The sequence below is a fragment of the Spermophilus citellus genome (assembly GCF_964194105.1).
Source record: "Spermophilus citellus genome assembly, chromosome: 19".
In the NCBI taxonomy this organism is placed as follows: domain Eukaryota; kingdom Metazoa; phylum Chordata; class Mammalia; order Rodentia; family Sciuridae; genus Spermophilus; species Spermophilus citellus.
Window position 1 is genome coordinate 1,681,563 of NC_138201.1, and position 13,400 is coordinate 1,694,962.

The 13,400-nt window shown below is 54.2% G+C and overlaps 1 protein-coding gene across 1 annotated transcript in view; it reads left to right on the forward strand.

Moving 5' to 3' along the window:
• The window catches only part of LOC308638683 (chemokine-like protein TAFA-1), a gene marked incomplete at its 5' end in the record, with an annotated part of 409,287 nt that overhangs the window by 319,122 nt on the left and 76,765 nt on the right, over positions 1-13,400 (forward strand). Inside the window, one exon of the mRNA XM_081276338.1 lies at positions 5,154-5,294. Coding sequence (XP_081132464.1) covers positions 5,154-5,294 — 141 coding nt within the window. The remainder of the gene's footprint in view (positions 1-5,153; positions 5,295-13,400) is intronic.

Consider the following 13,400-nt stretch of genomic DNA (forward strand, 5'->3'; position numbering starts at 1 on the left):
CCGTCCCTTCCTCCTTCCCCCTTCTGCTGACCCTCCCTTCCTTCCACCCCAGACTCTCTCCGTCTCATTCGGTCACGCAGCACAGGCCTCGGTACCTGTGTTACGCCAGGCCTCAGGTGGAGCCGAACGGAGGACGTGGTCCCTGCCTTCTTCATGGAGCAGTCAGACAACCCGGAGGACAGGAGAAGAGCCAGCAATTCCAGTTAGGGGTCATGCTGCAAGAGAGAAGTCAGGCTCCCTAAGAGAACAGGAGTCGGGGTTGAAAGATACTCTATGAGGAAGAAGCTGGTCCAGCAAGCGTGTGTGGACCAGATCAGTGCTGGGGACAGGCTGGCGGAACCGAGAGCCCGCTCCCCTGGTCCTCAGGGCACATCCAAATCGTGCAGGATACACGTCCTCATGGGAGAACTGTGAGGAGACGCCAAGGAGGCGCACAGCCCTCTTACCATTCACGCTGACAGAGCCCCCTCCACACAGCGACTTCTGTCCCCTCCATCTCCTTCTTCTCCAGGAAACCCGCAGTTGGGACCATTTCTAATGGTTGGCTGTGCCTGGTCTCGGACAGGAACCCATCAGCACCAAGGAGGACTGAAGGCAGACTTCCTGCAGATGAAGAGGAGCAGACACTAGTGACTTCCCACGGGGGCCGTTCTCAACAACAGTCGACCCAGTTTGCAGCCTGGAAGGATCCCGTTGGTGGGCGTCTGCTGTTCCTCCTCGTCTGGGGCAGACTCTGCCTGTGCACCAGCCTTCAGCTTGGTCCACCCACCTGCTGGCCACCCCAGCCGCGTCCTTCCCTTCCCGTCACCACTCATCATCCGAGTCTGTCCCATTAAAGGAACCGTGCCCGCGGGACTCCTGGGGCAGGGCGGGGCAGTGAGGCAAGAGCCGGGAAAGCGGGATCATCACCGGGAGCCATGGTGGGTGCTTCTCCCACTAGAGAGCGTCGCTGCTGTGGGGCAGTCTTGGAATGCGGCCCCACCCTTGGGGAATTCTTGACGGTGTCCGCAGAGCTCTCACAGGCTGGAAGAAGACAGTAGGGGACGGTGGTGAGACACCAGGTGTCCCTGGAGACTGCAGGGCGTGTTCTAGGGGAAGGAGGAAGGGGCACGTTACGGAGGCTAACTTCTCACCCATACTTTACCCTCTTGTCTGGGTAGCATAGGGAGAGTTCAGGCCGATTGCTCTTTGCACCCATCCCCTGGCATTGGTTAATAGGTCACCTCCCCTGTCTTCTTTGCTGGATGTACGGGTGCTGGGCGAGATCCAGAAGAGGGCATTTTTCCAGATAATCCATAAGCAAAAACATGAAGCTCCATTTCCCGGGCGCTTAAATGACTCTGCTTGGAGCCACCGTAGATCACCTTGAAATCATTTCAACCTGGATGGAGATGGAATTCAGAAACGGATTGGCACTGGCACTGAGGAGAAGTCCAAAAGGCATTTACATGACAAATATTATTGTTATGATTTTGAAACGACCTTGGCATTTAGGTCTGAAAGTTCAGTTGACTGGGTAAGCCTTGAAATGCAAATAAAAGATTAAAAGGGACAGGTTCTAGTTTCCAGAAAGACAATCCTCACTTCTCCCTGGTGTTGGGGGCGGGTCTGGGAACATTTCCGTTCCCAGCCCCTTGTCTGGTGGCTGGGGACACTGGCTAAGGTTTGACGGTCACATCTGTGGCGTTGACGGATTCTTTCTCTGTGGAGGTAATAGAAACTCAGGATCGTATTCCCATAGAATCTGATCTACTTCTCACTGTGTCTTGTGTGGGCCAAAGTAAACATGGACTCTTGACAGAAATTTTTTTTAAAAAAGCCACCAAGAAATGTTTGGGGACTGCATTTCACAAGCTTGTTTTACTCTTCTCCACCCCAAACACCCTCCCTTCTCTGTCCTATCGTTTGATGACACGAAAACCCGTGGCAGGTTTCCTATTAATTTTTCATGCTGCCCCATGGGCCGTCCACCATCCATCACACACCTGTCACTTACTGTGAGCTTTCGGGAGGCGGTAATCAGGTAAGTACAGTGGTTTTCACTTCCCCTATCAGAGGAGTACCTTGAAGAGGAGATTACTACGCCGAATGTTAAAACTAAAGTGGCCAGAGGAGCGACCTCCTTCCTGCAGTGACGGCAGCTGAGCCCCCAGATGGCCCTCAGAGCCCGCAGCCCAGAACCTGAGAGCCAGGCTGGAGAGTGAGTGAGCTTCCCACGGTCAAGGTCTCAGACACTCCCCGCGTCCCCTCAAGACAAGTGGCCGTGGCCAGTGGATTGAAAGACCCAATGGCTGCAGTCGCTGGAGGGTGGGTCACTCGGAGAAGCAAACCCTGGGAATGAGAAGTGGGCAGGAGGGGACAACCAGCACTCCTAAATGGAGCACCTGGGTCCCCCAAGATCAGCCCAGACTCGGACTCCATGTTCCCAGGCAGCGGGTGTAACTGAAGCCATAGTCTGACTTGCAGAGGCCACAGGAGGCTGCTACTCGGCTGAAGCCACAGTCCGACTTGCAGAGGCCACAGGAGCCTGCTACTCGGCTGAAGCCACAGTCCGACTTGCAGAGGCCACAGGAGCCTGCTACTGGGCTGAAGCCATGGTCCAACTTACAGAGCCCGCAGGAGGCTGCTACTCAGCACAGCGTCCCCCAGCTTGTGTGCCACTGCACCATCCCTGAGCCCCAGGAAGGGGAGCCTTGGTCTTGGGCTGGATGCACAGGCTCCACGAAGGTGCACCACTCGTGGATTTGCAGTCATTGAGCCCCCTGCCCTCTTTGGAGAAATGGCGGCCTGTTTGCCAGGATGGTGTGAGGGAAGACTCTGTCCATGGGGTCGGGGGCCCTGTGGGTGCTTCCTACATCCAAAAGTTACTCTCCATCTCAGTAGCCTTTCTGAGAAACGGAGTGCTCCGATCTCACTGGGCTCTCGTGAGCACAGACGAAGTGGAAGGGTTAGGGTGCGTCTTCTGTGCTGTAGGCCCAGGGGCACATGTGAATGGGTCTTGAATGCCGTCATTGTCATCCTTGGTGTATGGCTGTGTCATGGCCCCGGTCAGCATCCTTGGTAGAAAGCGTGGACAGCGTGCCCTAGCTCTAGCTTCACGTGGTCTGGAAGATCAAGGGAATGTGGGCGAGCAGGTCTTCTAAGCCTGGTGATATCTATGCCAGACAGTGTTTATACATAAAATGACCGTAGCCCTGTCCTTGGGGACTTTGCATTCCAGTGGGGGCCACAGATACGTCACATACTGTACTTCAAAGCCACAGGTGCTCTGGAAGGGGCAGGGGAGGGGACGGAGGTCACGCGTGGCAGCAGTGACTTATTTTAAGCAGAGCCATCAAGTGAGCCTCTAACAAAGCGTGAGCAAAGACGAGGACACAGAGTGAGCCAGAGACCTGCCAGGGTGCTGTCCCAGGGATGGGGCCTGGTGCGTCATGAAGGCCAGCAAGGTGGCCAGGTCCCCGGGGGGGACAGGAAAGCAGTAGCATGGGGCCAGGCCCAGGGGAACCTGCTAAGCAGCAGTCAGACCCCCCCAGAAGGGCTCCGTCCACCAGCAATGGCTGCTCTGGCAAGACGCACAGCCCTGAGCTGTGGATCCGGAGACTGGAGCCACAGCTGTGTGACCCTGGGCAGGTCCTCCTACTTCTCATGACAGCAGAGCCCTGCCCTGGGAGTTGCTGGGTCCTTTATAACAAACCCAGGCCAAGGGCCCGGTGCACTGCACAGCACCAGGGAGCACTTCATCCCCCGTGGACAGGGCATCCACGGAGTTGCTCCGGCGGCTCGTCCACAGCAGCGCTATGAGGGACCAGCGGGGCCCCAGGGGCCGTCGGGTCATCCACAGGATGTATCTCCAGGTGGCCACCCAGGTGAGGGAGCGGCTGTGGCACTGTGACTGCTCACGTGAGTGTGAGTCAAATAAGACACGAGAGACATCCTGGGGTGGTCACCTGCCTGGTGCTGCCTTCAGCCACGAATGTGCTGTGGTCTTGTACTAGCCGAGCGGTGGCTTTAGGATTAGTGGCACTTCGTGGCCTGGAGGTAGCTCTGGATGGGACAACAGGTAGCGTGGCCATGGCGTCTGGGTTGGGTGTAGTCTGTGGCTGGCCTCGTCGCCTTCGCCCCAAGCCCGTGTTGTCCTGGAGAAGCGAGGCACTGCCCGTGGTCCAGGTCCAGGCCTTCTTCCCTCCTGCTCAGCATCTTGCCACGGCCACCGTTTCTCCCCGTCGGCCACCTTGCTCTTCTCCAGGCCTCCTGCACACAGCCTCGGGTGGTGGCCCTAGAGTAGCACCAGGTCACCCAGGCCTGGTCCCTGGCCCTGGCTAGGAAGCCCTGCAGGTCTAAGCCTTCCTCTCGTGTACAAGAAGCCCCGTTCCATCCACCCTAGAGTGCAGGGGCCCCACAGCCAGAGAAATGGCCCATCTAGGACGAGACACAGAGAACGTGCCTGGAGGGTCTTGAGGGGCTGCAGGAAAGTAGAAGCTAAGCCACGGGGAAGAGAGTGCGTCCAGGAGGCCCAGCGGCAGAGAGGCCTCAGAAGTGACTCAGCAGTGACCGCGACTCAGGGGCACAGACCATCCGTGTGCCCACCTGGTGTGACACAGACTACGTGAGGGGGCGGAGGAGCCGGCCTCTCTGCAGAGACGTGCTGATGGCAGGTGCTGTGGGAGTTGAGGGAAGTCGTGGCCTGGGGCAGCGTGCTGGAGGCCCCGTAAGGCACATTCCCATTTCTCCCGCATGCCTTCCTCCAGTCGAGGGTGAGGTCTGGGTTTGGAAAAGGACTCCTGGCCAGAGGCTGCTGTCAGTCCCTTTGAGAGTGGGCAGGTGGCAGGAGGGAGCTGATTCTGGGCCGTTCCCAGTGCTGTATCTCTGAAGTGACAGTGGCTTGTCACTCGCAGGAGCCCAGAGAATCCTAAATGCAAAGACAGCACAGGCCCAAGCTCCCCAAACGAAACGCGCTCAAGTCGGGGTTTTAGCGGCCGCTCAGCACACACCCCCCGGGACTGCGGCTCCTCCAGGGCTGTTCACTGCACCCGGAACCCGTCTTCTCCCGCACAGGCTGTCGGCGGAGGGGGAGCTCCTTGGGATTTCCCTGTCCCCGCTGCCACACAAGCCACAGCCTGCTCTAACCAGTGCCCCGCTTCCTCTCTTGCCAGAAGGAGGCACCTGTGAAGTGATCGCCGCGCACAGGTGCTGCAACAAGAACCGCATCGAGGAGCGCTCTCAGACCGTCAAGTGCTCCTGTCTGCCCGGGAAGGTGGCGGGGACCACGAGGAACCGGCCCTCCTGCGTGGACGGTGAGTCCTTGGCTTGCCACTCTCTCTGGGTGTCCCTGCAGGCGCCGGGGACACAGTGGATGTCCTGGTTGAACCAAGTGTGGGTCAGGATGATGAATCCAGGTGTTGAGTGCCAGAGTGTTGTCAGGATGCAGCCCTCAGGGGGACTTCCAGGCTCCTGCTAGGTCCCAACCTTGTCCCCATCAACACTCAAGTTACAGTTGGGTTGGCTCCGTGATGGTGTTGGGAGGGGACCTCCCGGAGGTGACTGAGCCGCAGAGCCTTCACCCCAGGAGTACAGGTGGTGATGAGAGGGCGACCCCCCCCTGGTGCCCTCCTGTCCTGTCTCCACCACGTGAGGAAGCCGCGAGAAGGGCCTCTGCAGCTGCTGATGGCCTCGTCCTGGACTTCCCAGTCCAGAACTGTGAGCCAGTACATCTCTGCTCATTATAAATTACCAGCCTCAGGCACTCTGTCATAGCAGGACAGAAATGAACTATATGGCTTTGGGGTTTTCAAGTATCTCTATTTTGGCTTTTTTTTAAGGAAGAACTAAAGGAATGTTTGGGGGGTTCTGAAATTTGAGGGTCTGGCTCATTGGGGAAATAACTTTAGATTGGGGCTGCATAGAATGACCATGTGGTAGCAGGTCAGACAGCAGGCCTAACGTTCTTTCACGTGCGTTTAAGGAGCAGGTGTGGTGCTTTGGGTACTTCCACACGGAGTTCCCGAGTGCTCAGTGCATATCTAGCTCCCTGATAAACACTTCCCCTACGCTATGTTCTGTTATTTAATCCCCCCAGAATCCTACAAAGCAGGGTTTTAGTCATTTGGTCATTTATAGCTCTCCTGACTCGAGCCCAGTTTAAGGGACTCTAGTTTCAGCCTTGACCATCACCCTTAAGGCAATTGAATGTGCTGCAGTCGACCAGGGAGCCCGTGGCTCGAGGGAACCCCAGGTCTCTCTCCATCGTTACCTAGCATGATTCAGAGGAGGGTTGGGACTCTGAGGAGCCTGTGCATGGGTCATGGAGCAGGACTTAGAACCTGCATCTCTTGGCCCAGGACCCATCCTCCTTGCTCGTCAGAGGTGGGGAGGGCCACCTGTTGATTGGCAGGTGTTACACACCCTCATCGCGAATCAGGAGAGGGTCGGACACAGATGCACACTGAAGCTAGGCCACGTGGTGCACGTATGAAGGGGACAGAGGAACCCCAGGGAACCAGTCAGGGAAATCCCCAGTTTTCACGGCACCGTGCGTCGGCAGGCAGCTGCCCTGGCTTTGCTCTGGGATGTGCTGTTTTGACCGGCTTGCCTCGTTCTCGGCGTGCCCAGATTCCCTTCCTTCCAGGATCTGTGTTTCTGCTGTCTTTAGAAGTAGAGGAAGGACCCGGCTTTCATTCCCTGGAGCCCCTCTCATCTTGCTCCAGGGCCCAAGTACATGTGACGTGGTTCCTGGGTCATAGATGTATTTTCTGAGAAGACAGAATACCATGGGCCCACGCGGTCAGTGTGTCCTCCTGGCCCAGTCCACCACAGCCAGAAGGATAAGCTCCAGTGGCAGACGCAGCTGCCTATTCTGACTGCGGACTGTGGAGCCCTTTGCAAAAGGACGCGGTAAGCCAGGTTTGGGAATGAGCCGTGATCCATGCCTCTCCAGTTGGGGGGGGGCAGTTCTCCCAGGAGTCCTATGGAAACCCCTGGAGACATTTGGGGTCTAGACATTTGCCAACTCAGGGCAGTGCTGCTAGTGTTAGTGGTAGAGGCCAGCAATGCTCCTGAGTGCCCTACAGTGCAGGGTGTCCCTCCCACACCTCCACAGAGCTGCCCAGCCACTGTCCGTGGTGCTGAGGTGGAGAGGCATGTTCTGTGACTCGGAGCTCCTTCCATGTGGCACCTGTGGCCTGCAAAGGCAGGAGGGCGACGGTGCCACCCTCCTGCAGGAGGAAGCTCTTGGCCCTGGAAGCCAGCGAGCACCACAGAGCAACCCTGATTCCCCGAGTTCCTTGCCAAGGGAAGCTCTGGAGCTGTTAGCTGAGAGCCTCCACTTGGCCTCCAGTTCATTTCTATCTCTAATGATCTAGAAGTGGAACTGCCTTCAGGTTTTGGACGCCAGGCACAGGGAGCAGTGCATTGACCGTGCTCAGTGGGGGAAATGGCTTTGGCCCTATGTGTCTGTGAGTAGTGAAGCCAAATAGCAGTGATACTTTATTCTCAGAGCAGGTTTATTTGATTTTTGGAACTCTACACCCATTAGTGGATTGGTTCAAGCAAGAGGACTGTAGTCTCCATCTTCTAAGCAAAATAGAGAGCACTCTTAGTCTCCGGCTAGCCGTTTACATTTTATACAGCGTCCACTCCCCAAAGGCTCTGAGTCAGCTGGCACGAGGAGCAAGTCTGCACTGCGCCATGTGCAACTTCTTTGTGGCCTGGATCTCTATGTGCAACATGAATACAAAGTGTAAGTTCATAGTTTCAGTGCAGTTGAAATCATGGACTGAGGAACCAGCTTTGCGTGAGTAGGATCTCAGAGGTGCCTACCCCCAGCAGGCTGACCTTAGACATGGGCTTTCTGAGCTCAGGCTCAACCTCTGCAAAATGGGAGTGAGTCATTGTGCTTCACGAGGCTGTGGTGAGGGATAGAAAGTCACCTGCACTGTGTGCCTTGAACAAGCCCTGGCTCCCTCAAGGGCTCACTGAGTGACTGTGTCCATGTCTTACCTACTAACAAGTGGGACCATTATAGGAAGTTGGAAAACCGCAGACACACATCCACATGTTAAAATCGCCCTACCCCTGCCCGGAGATTAGCACTGCTCTGTAAGGTAGGTGTGAGTGTGCCCTTCTAGTCTGTGCCCACCCTCAAGGGCACCCTCACGCTGATCTAAAATGCCGCAGTGCTGTTCACCGATGGCTGAAGTCACTTGACAGACAGTCCACATTCCCCAACTTCATGCGCATTCTCCAGACAACTGTTGTGAGCAGCCACCGAGGATTCACAGTGGTCAATACACCACAAGATACTGAACTGCCCCCTCTCTTGGACACCCAGTCTTACTCCCGTCTCAGCTCCCTCTGGGACAGCAGCGGCATGCTGCACACGTCCAGCCCTCTGTCCTCAACCTTTCCCTTTGTGCATTTCCAGTGGTCAGTCTCCCAGTGACCGCTGTTGGCATCCCTCTAAAATCACAGGTCAGTTGCCCTCGATGGCAGTTCCAAAGACAGAGGAACAGCGGTGACTCTTAAATGTCTTAATGTCCTGGTTGCTTCAAGATCCAGACTCTGAGATGACATTACTTAAGACAGGACAGAAATGCTGGGACACAGTTTCAGCAATGGATTCACAAGTATCACGTCTGTTTGGAGAAATGTTCACTCAGTGTCCTCTGTTTATGAGATGGTATTCTGTTACCTGATAACTGACAACCCCCAAGCACACACTCACCGAGTTAAATTATGTGATGGTCACTGATAAAGGCTAATAAAAGCATGATGTCTGAGTCGTACACCCAGCGCTCTTCTGAAGAAATGTGTTGTTGACCTCTGATGATTACTTAATTATTCTGCAGCCCGGGCAGGATTGGCACCCTCGTCAGTATCTTTGGTCGAAACCAACTAAAAACATAGTACGTGGCTTTTCAGTTACTACCAGTTTGATTCTCAGAACTAAAAGTTCAAGTCAAAGATTCATAAACAAGAGCATGTGAGTTCAATACACATCTATTTATTTAAGGGAAAATTTTTCCAAGCAAATTATACGTAATGAAAGTTAAATTTATAAGGGGCTTGGGAAGTTATGCACCATGGTTTTTAATTGGGTTATAATGCCATAAAAGAGTGTCCATCTCAGTGTTTAAAAAAATAGTGGAGTGTGATCAATGCCAATAATGAGGATATTACTACACACAATGGCTAGCTTTTTCTCTGGGCTCGCCCTGTGCCGCTCTTGCAGGTACATTAATTCTAACTGACAGTAATTACATTAATTCTGCTTGGTTCTAACTCCAGCCCTGTGAGGAGCGTCCTCCTATCATTTCCACGTTATTCCTCAGGAACCAAGGCCCAGAGAGACTGGGCGGCTGGCCTGAGTCCATGTGCTGCCCAGGAAACCTGGGAGGTCAGCCTCCTGCGCAATCCAGGGCTCCACACAGAGCTGCGAGATAGCCGGGCCACAGAGAAAGGCCAGCCACAGGGGTACTTAGAGAATCCCCAAGGTGACACCTGCCTGTGCCCTTCTGTCACGTCCCTCTGCCTAACCTAAGGTAGCACTATTCTTCCCTAGTGACCCCCGCCTTATTGTGAATTAGCATCCACCCATTAGAGAAAGCGTTCAGACTTTGGTTTTGTGGGACTGGCTTATTTCACTTAGCATGATATTCTCCAGCTCTAACCATTTATTGGCAAAAGCCATAATTTCACTCTTCTTTAAAGCTGAGTAATATTCCGTTGAGTATATATACCACATTTCTTTATCCATTCATCTACTGAGGGACACCTGGACTGGTTCCACAGTCTAGCTACTGTGAAATGAGCTGATATAAACAGCGAGGTGGCTGTATTACTGTAGTATGCCGATTTTAACTTTTTGAAGTTTTTTATTATGAAATTGCAAAACCAGATTCCTTCCAAAAGTTTTCTGGAGATTAATCCTTTGGAGAAGATGTGATCAGATTTTCTTAGCCATATAAGATCTCCTTCCCCAGAGACAGCCATGGTGGGAAAAAGGTCTGAGAATCGAAGGAAATTTGAAACAAAGCAACTGTTTCCTGCAGGCGTAGGTAAGCTGCCTGTAAGGAATGATACACTTAACAGCAGAGTGCCCTCGTGCTGTCCCTAGACGTCCGGCAGACAATGACTCACTCACTCACAGTATCTCCCAAGCGTGTTAGACCAGGGGGCTTTGTTCTGTTCACATCCTGCAGGCCCAGTGTTCCGTTAAGTGGACTTGGGGCCATGATGCGGTGTCCACGGGACCTTCCCATCTGATACCCCTCACCTCCTGCAGCCCCTGGGTTTCATGAGGCGGGCCTTGGCCCTGAGGAGTAGGCCACGCAGACTACGCTGGTGTTCGGTTTTGCTTTCAGTTCTTCTGAGCTCAACTGATAGCTCCTCTGCCCAGGGCTGAGGGCTGTCCCTGAGCCCGAGTGGCCCCATGATCCTGGTGGTAATGAGAGTTGTAATCTCTGCCATGCCCAGCTCCATTGGAAATCCTCTGGAGGCCTTCCAGAACACACAGCTTGCAAAGGTTAAGTCCTTGTGTAATGTCACAAACACCCAACAGCTCAGTGGGTGGAGGAAACCCTCTGTGTGTCCTGGGGTTTGTCACCTGTTGCCACACAGCATGAAGCTGGGTCAGAGACCCCGACCACGTGTGTCAGAGACCACCACGGCGTGTCTCTGGTTGGAAGGAGCCGCTGCATGCTCCCTAGACAGAAGTCCAGGCTAACGGCTTTGTCAGCAAGGGGACCCGTTGTCCCTCGGAAGGCTCTTCTGTGCAGCACTAGGGATGCGGCAGTACTTCCAGGAAGGAGGTTTAAATCATATGCAAAAAGGTCTTTTGAAACAGCATTTGGTCCCCACCTTGGCCCCGTAGCCTGTCCCGGCCTGTGAGGGGTCCCCTCTGTGTTTGTAAGAGGAAGGGCATAGAGGGACGGCCAGGCTTCCTACATTCAGGAAGGTCCATCTCCACAGTGCCCCACGCGCCACCAAGAGAACAGTGTGGTTCCCTTCTCTTCAACTTCCCTTCCCTTTCCCCCTCCCTCCCTCCCTCCCTCTCTTCTCCCTCCCTCCCTTCTCCCTCCCTTCCTTCTCCCTCCCTTTTCCCTCCCTCCCTTCCTCCCTCCCTCCCTTCTTCCTCCCTTCCTCTCCCTCCCTTTTCCCTCCCTCCTCCCTCCATTTCCCTCCTTCCCTCCTCCCTCCCTTTCCCTCCTTCCCTCCTGCCTCCCTTTTCCCTCCCTCCCTCCCTCCTCCCTTCCTCCCTCCCTCCTCCCTTCCTCCCTCCCTCCTCCCTTTTCCCTCCCTCCCTTCCTCCTCCCTCCTCCCTCCTTCCCTCCTCCCTCCCTTTTCCCTCCCTCCCTCCCTCCTCCCTTTTCCCTCCCTCCCTCCTCCCTCCCTCCTCCCTCCTCCCTCCTCCCTCCCTTCCTCCCTCCCTCCCCCTTCCTTCCTCCAGTTACCAGGTGACAGCTCCCTGGTAAAAGCCACCCTCAGACCTGTCCCTCCAGTCAGCAGAGAGCTGGGGGTTTTGAGTTGCCTGTGAAGGGGACATGGGGTTCCCAGGGACCTGGTTACCGCTTGTCCAAGCTCCCTCCTGTCACCTGATCCCTAAAGACAGCGGAACCCAGCTCCTGGCTTGCCTGTCACTTCCCTCCCACACCCAAGCTAGTGAGCAAGGTGACTTTTTAAAGGTTTACTCCATACGTTAAAGGTGATCTGTGTACCTGGGGTAGGCAGACATGTGCGAGTTCCCTAATGTGACGTCCCACGCCCACGATCATCTACGTACTGTCAGTGACTTTAAGTACAGAGAAGAGTCAACCCCAGAGCTCTTCTCCTGAGTCCCTTCCCCAGCCATCTCTCTCATCCTCACTGCCTGAGGGAACCACATCCTCGCACACCTGTCGTCGAGTCGCACAGCTAAGGCTTTAGAGATCAATATGGAGCTATCTTGGTAGAGTGAGCTGAGCCTGTTTGTTAGCATAGGGAAATGTCCTAAAGAGTTCCCTGAAAGAGAGATAAGAATGACTGGGGACCACGGGAAAATGCTGCCCACCACTCCCTCGAGGACACGTGGACTAAATACTGGAACACAAGGTCTCATCCATCAAATGGGCAGAGATGGAAAGTGTGTTAATACCCCGTCTTAAGGAAGGAGGAGAGGAAAATCACGCCTGAGTCGTACTCAGTGACAAACGGCTTACAGACTCAATTAGTCAGCCACTCTCCTCCGCGTGGCTCTCCAAGGGGAGGATGATGAATAGGAATCTTTCTAATGAGCCTGGATGTTTGGGGAACACAATACAAATGATGAGCATTATAACTGCCTGCCGTAACTTTATTTAGCAACAGTTCCTGAGCATTTAATTCTCCGCATCGTCCAAAATGTCAGGTTCGTGAACCTAGTGATCATCCAAGAAATCTAAGAACCTTAATGCCAGTTCAGTGGGGAAACTATATGTGAGATTATAGCCGGTACATGTACACAGATCTCAATGCAGGGAGTCCCCATAGGTCTGTCTGAGTAGCCACTGGGGCTGTGTAGACACTTGGGAGGAGCAGAATTCTCTGCACAAGTATCTGCCATGCTGTGGATGGTGAATTGAATTACTGAACTGGATCTCAGTATTTATTTAGTATTTATTTACTGTGTGTGTGTGTGTGTGTCACTAATATAGAGAGATATCATGGCATAGCACACCTCAGATCCTTGATATTGACCTTGTTTCCACCGTTGGGCCGGTCAAAAGGCAGGTGTCTTTGAACTCCAAAAGGGCGGTGACCTCTTGAGCATTTCTGCAACCCAGAATCCATGCCCTCTTAAGTGTCCCTGCCGGGTGGCTTCTGAATTGCTGACGTGGGCTGAGTTCTTTCGCAGCCATTAAAGGAGCCTTCTGAGACTCATCCCTCCTACCCAATGCAGCCTCTTCTAGCTGCGATCCTGTTCCAAGCCGTAGGAGACAGTGCGTGTTCTCTAGGCTGTACCTAGAGAAACCGAGTACAGTCAGTTTCCGCTGTGGACCCTTGAGCTCTGCTCGTGAGGTGCCTGTCTTAAAGCTCATTCCCATGAGCTTCGCTGCACACGCAAAGAAGTCCTCTCGTGGCATGTTCCACCCTCGACTGTCCCTCATGTCCTAGGTGGGAGCAAAACGCTTAGCAGGATGAGCTTCTGCAGAGCCTTTGACCAAAGGTGGAAGGGTTTGGTGACTGTTCAGAGAGGATAACTCCAAACCATCTCTGCTGGCCTGTGGCTGGCTGACAGACTCTCCGTGGACATTTCAGAGCTCATACTGTGGGTCGGAAACTTGTCATTCTGGAGGGTTTTATCTTGCAGGACGTAGGCGGTTCAGGAGAGACACGTCTAAGATCACCTCTGGTCTAAACCCCAAATGATCACCTGAAAGGCTCAAAAA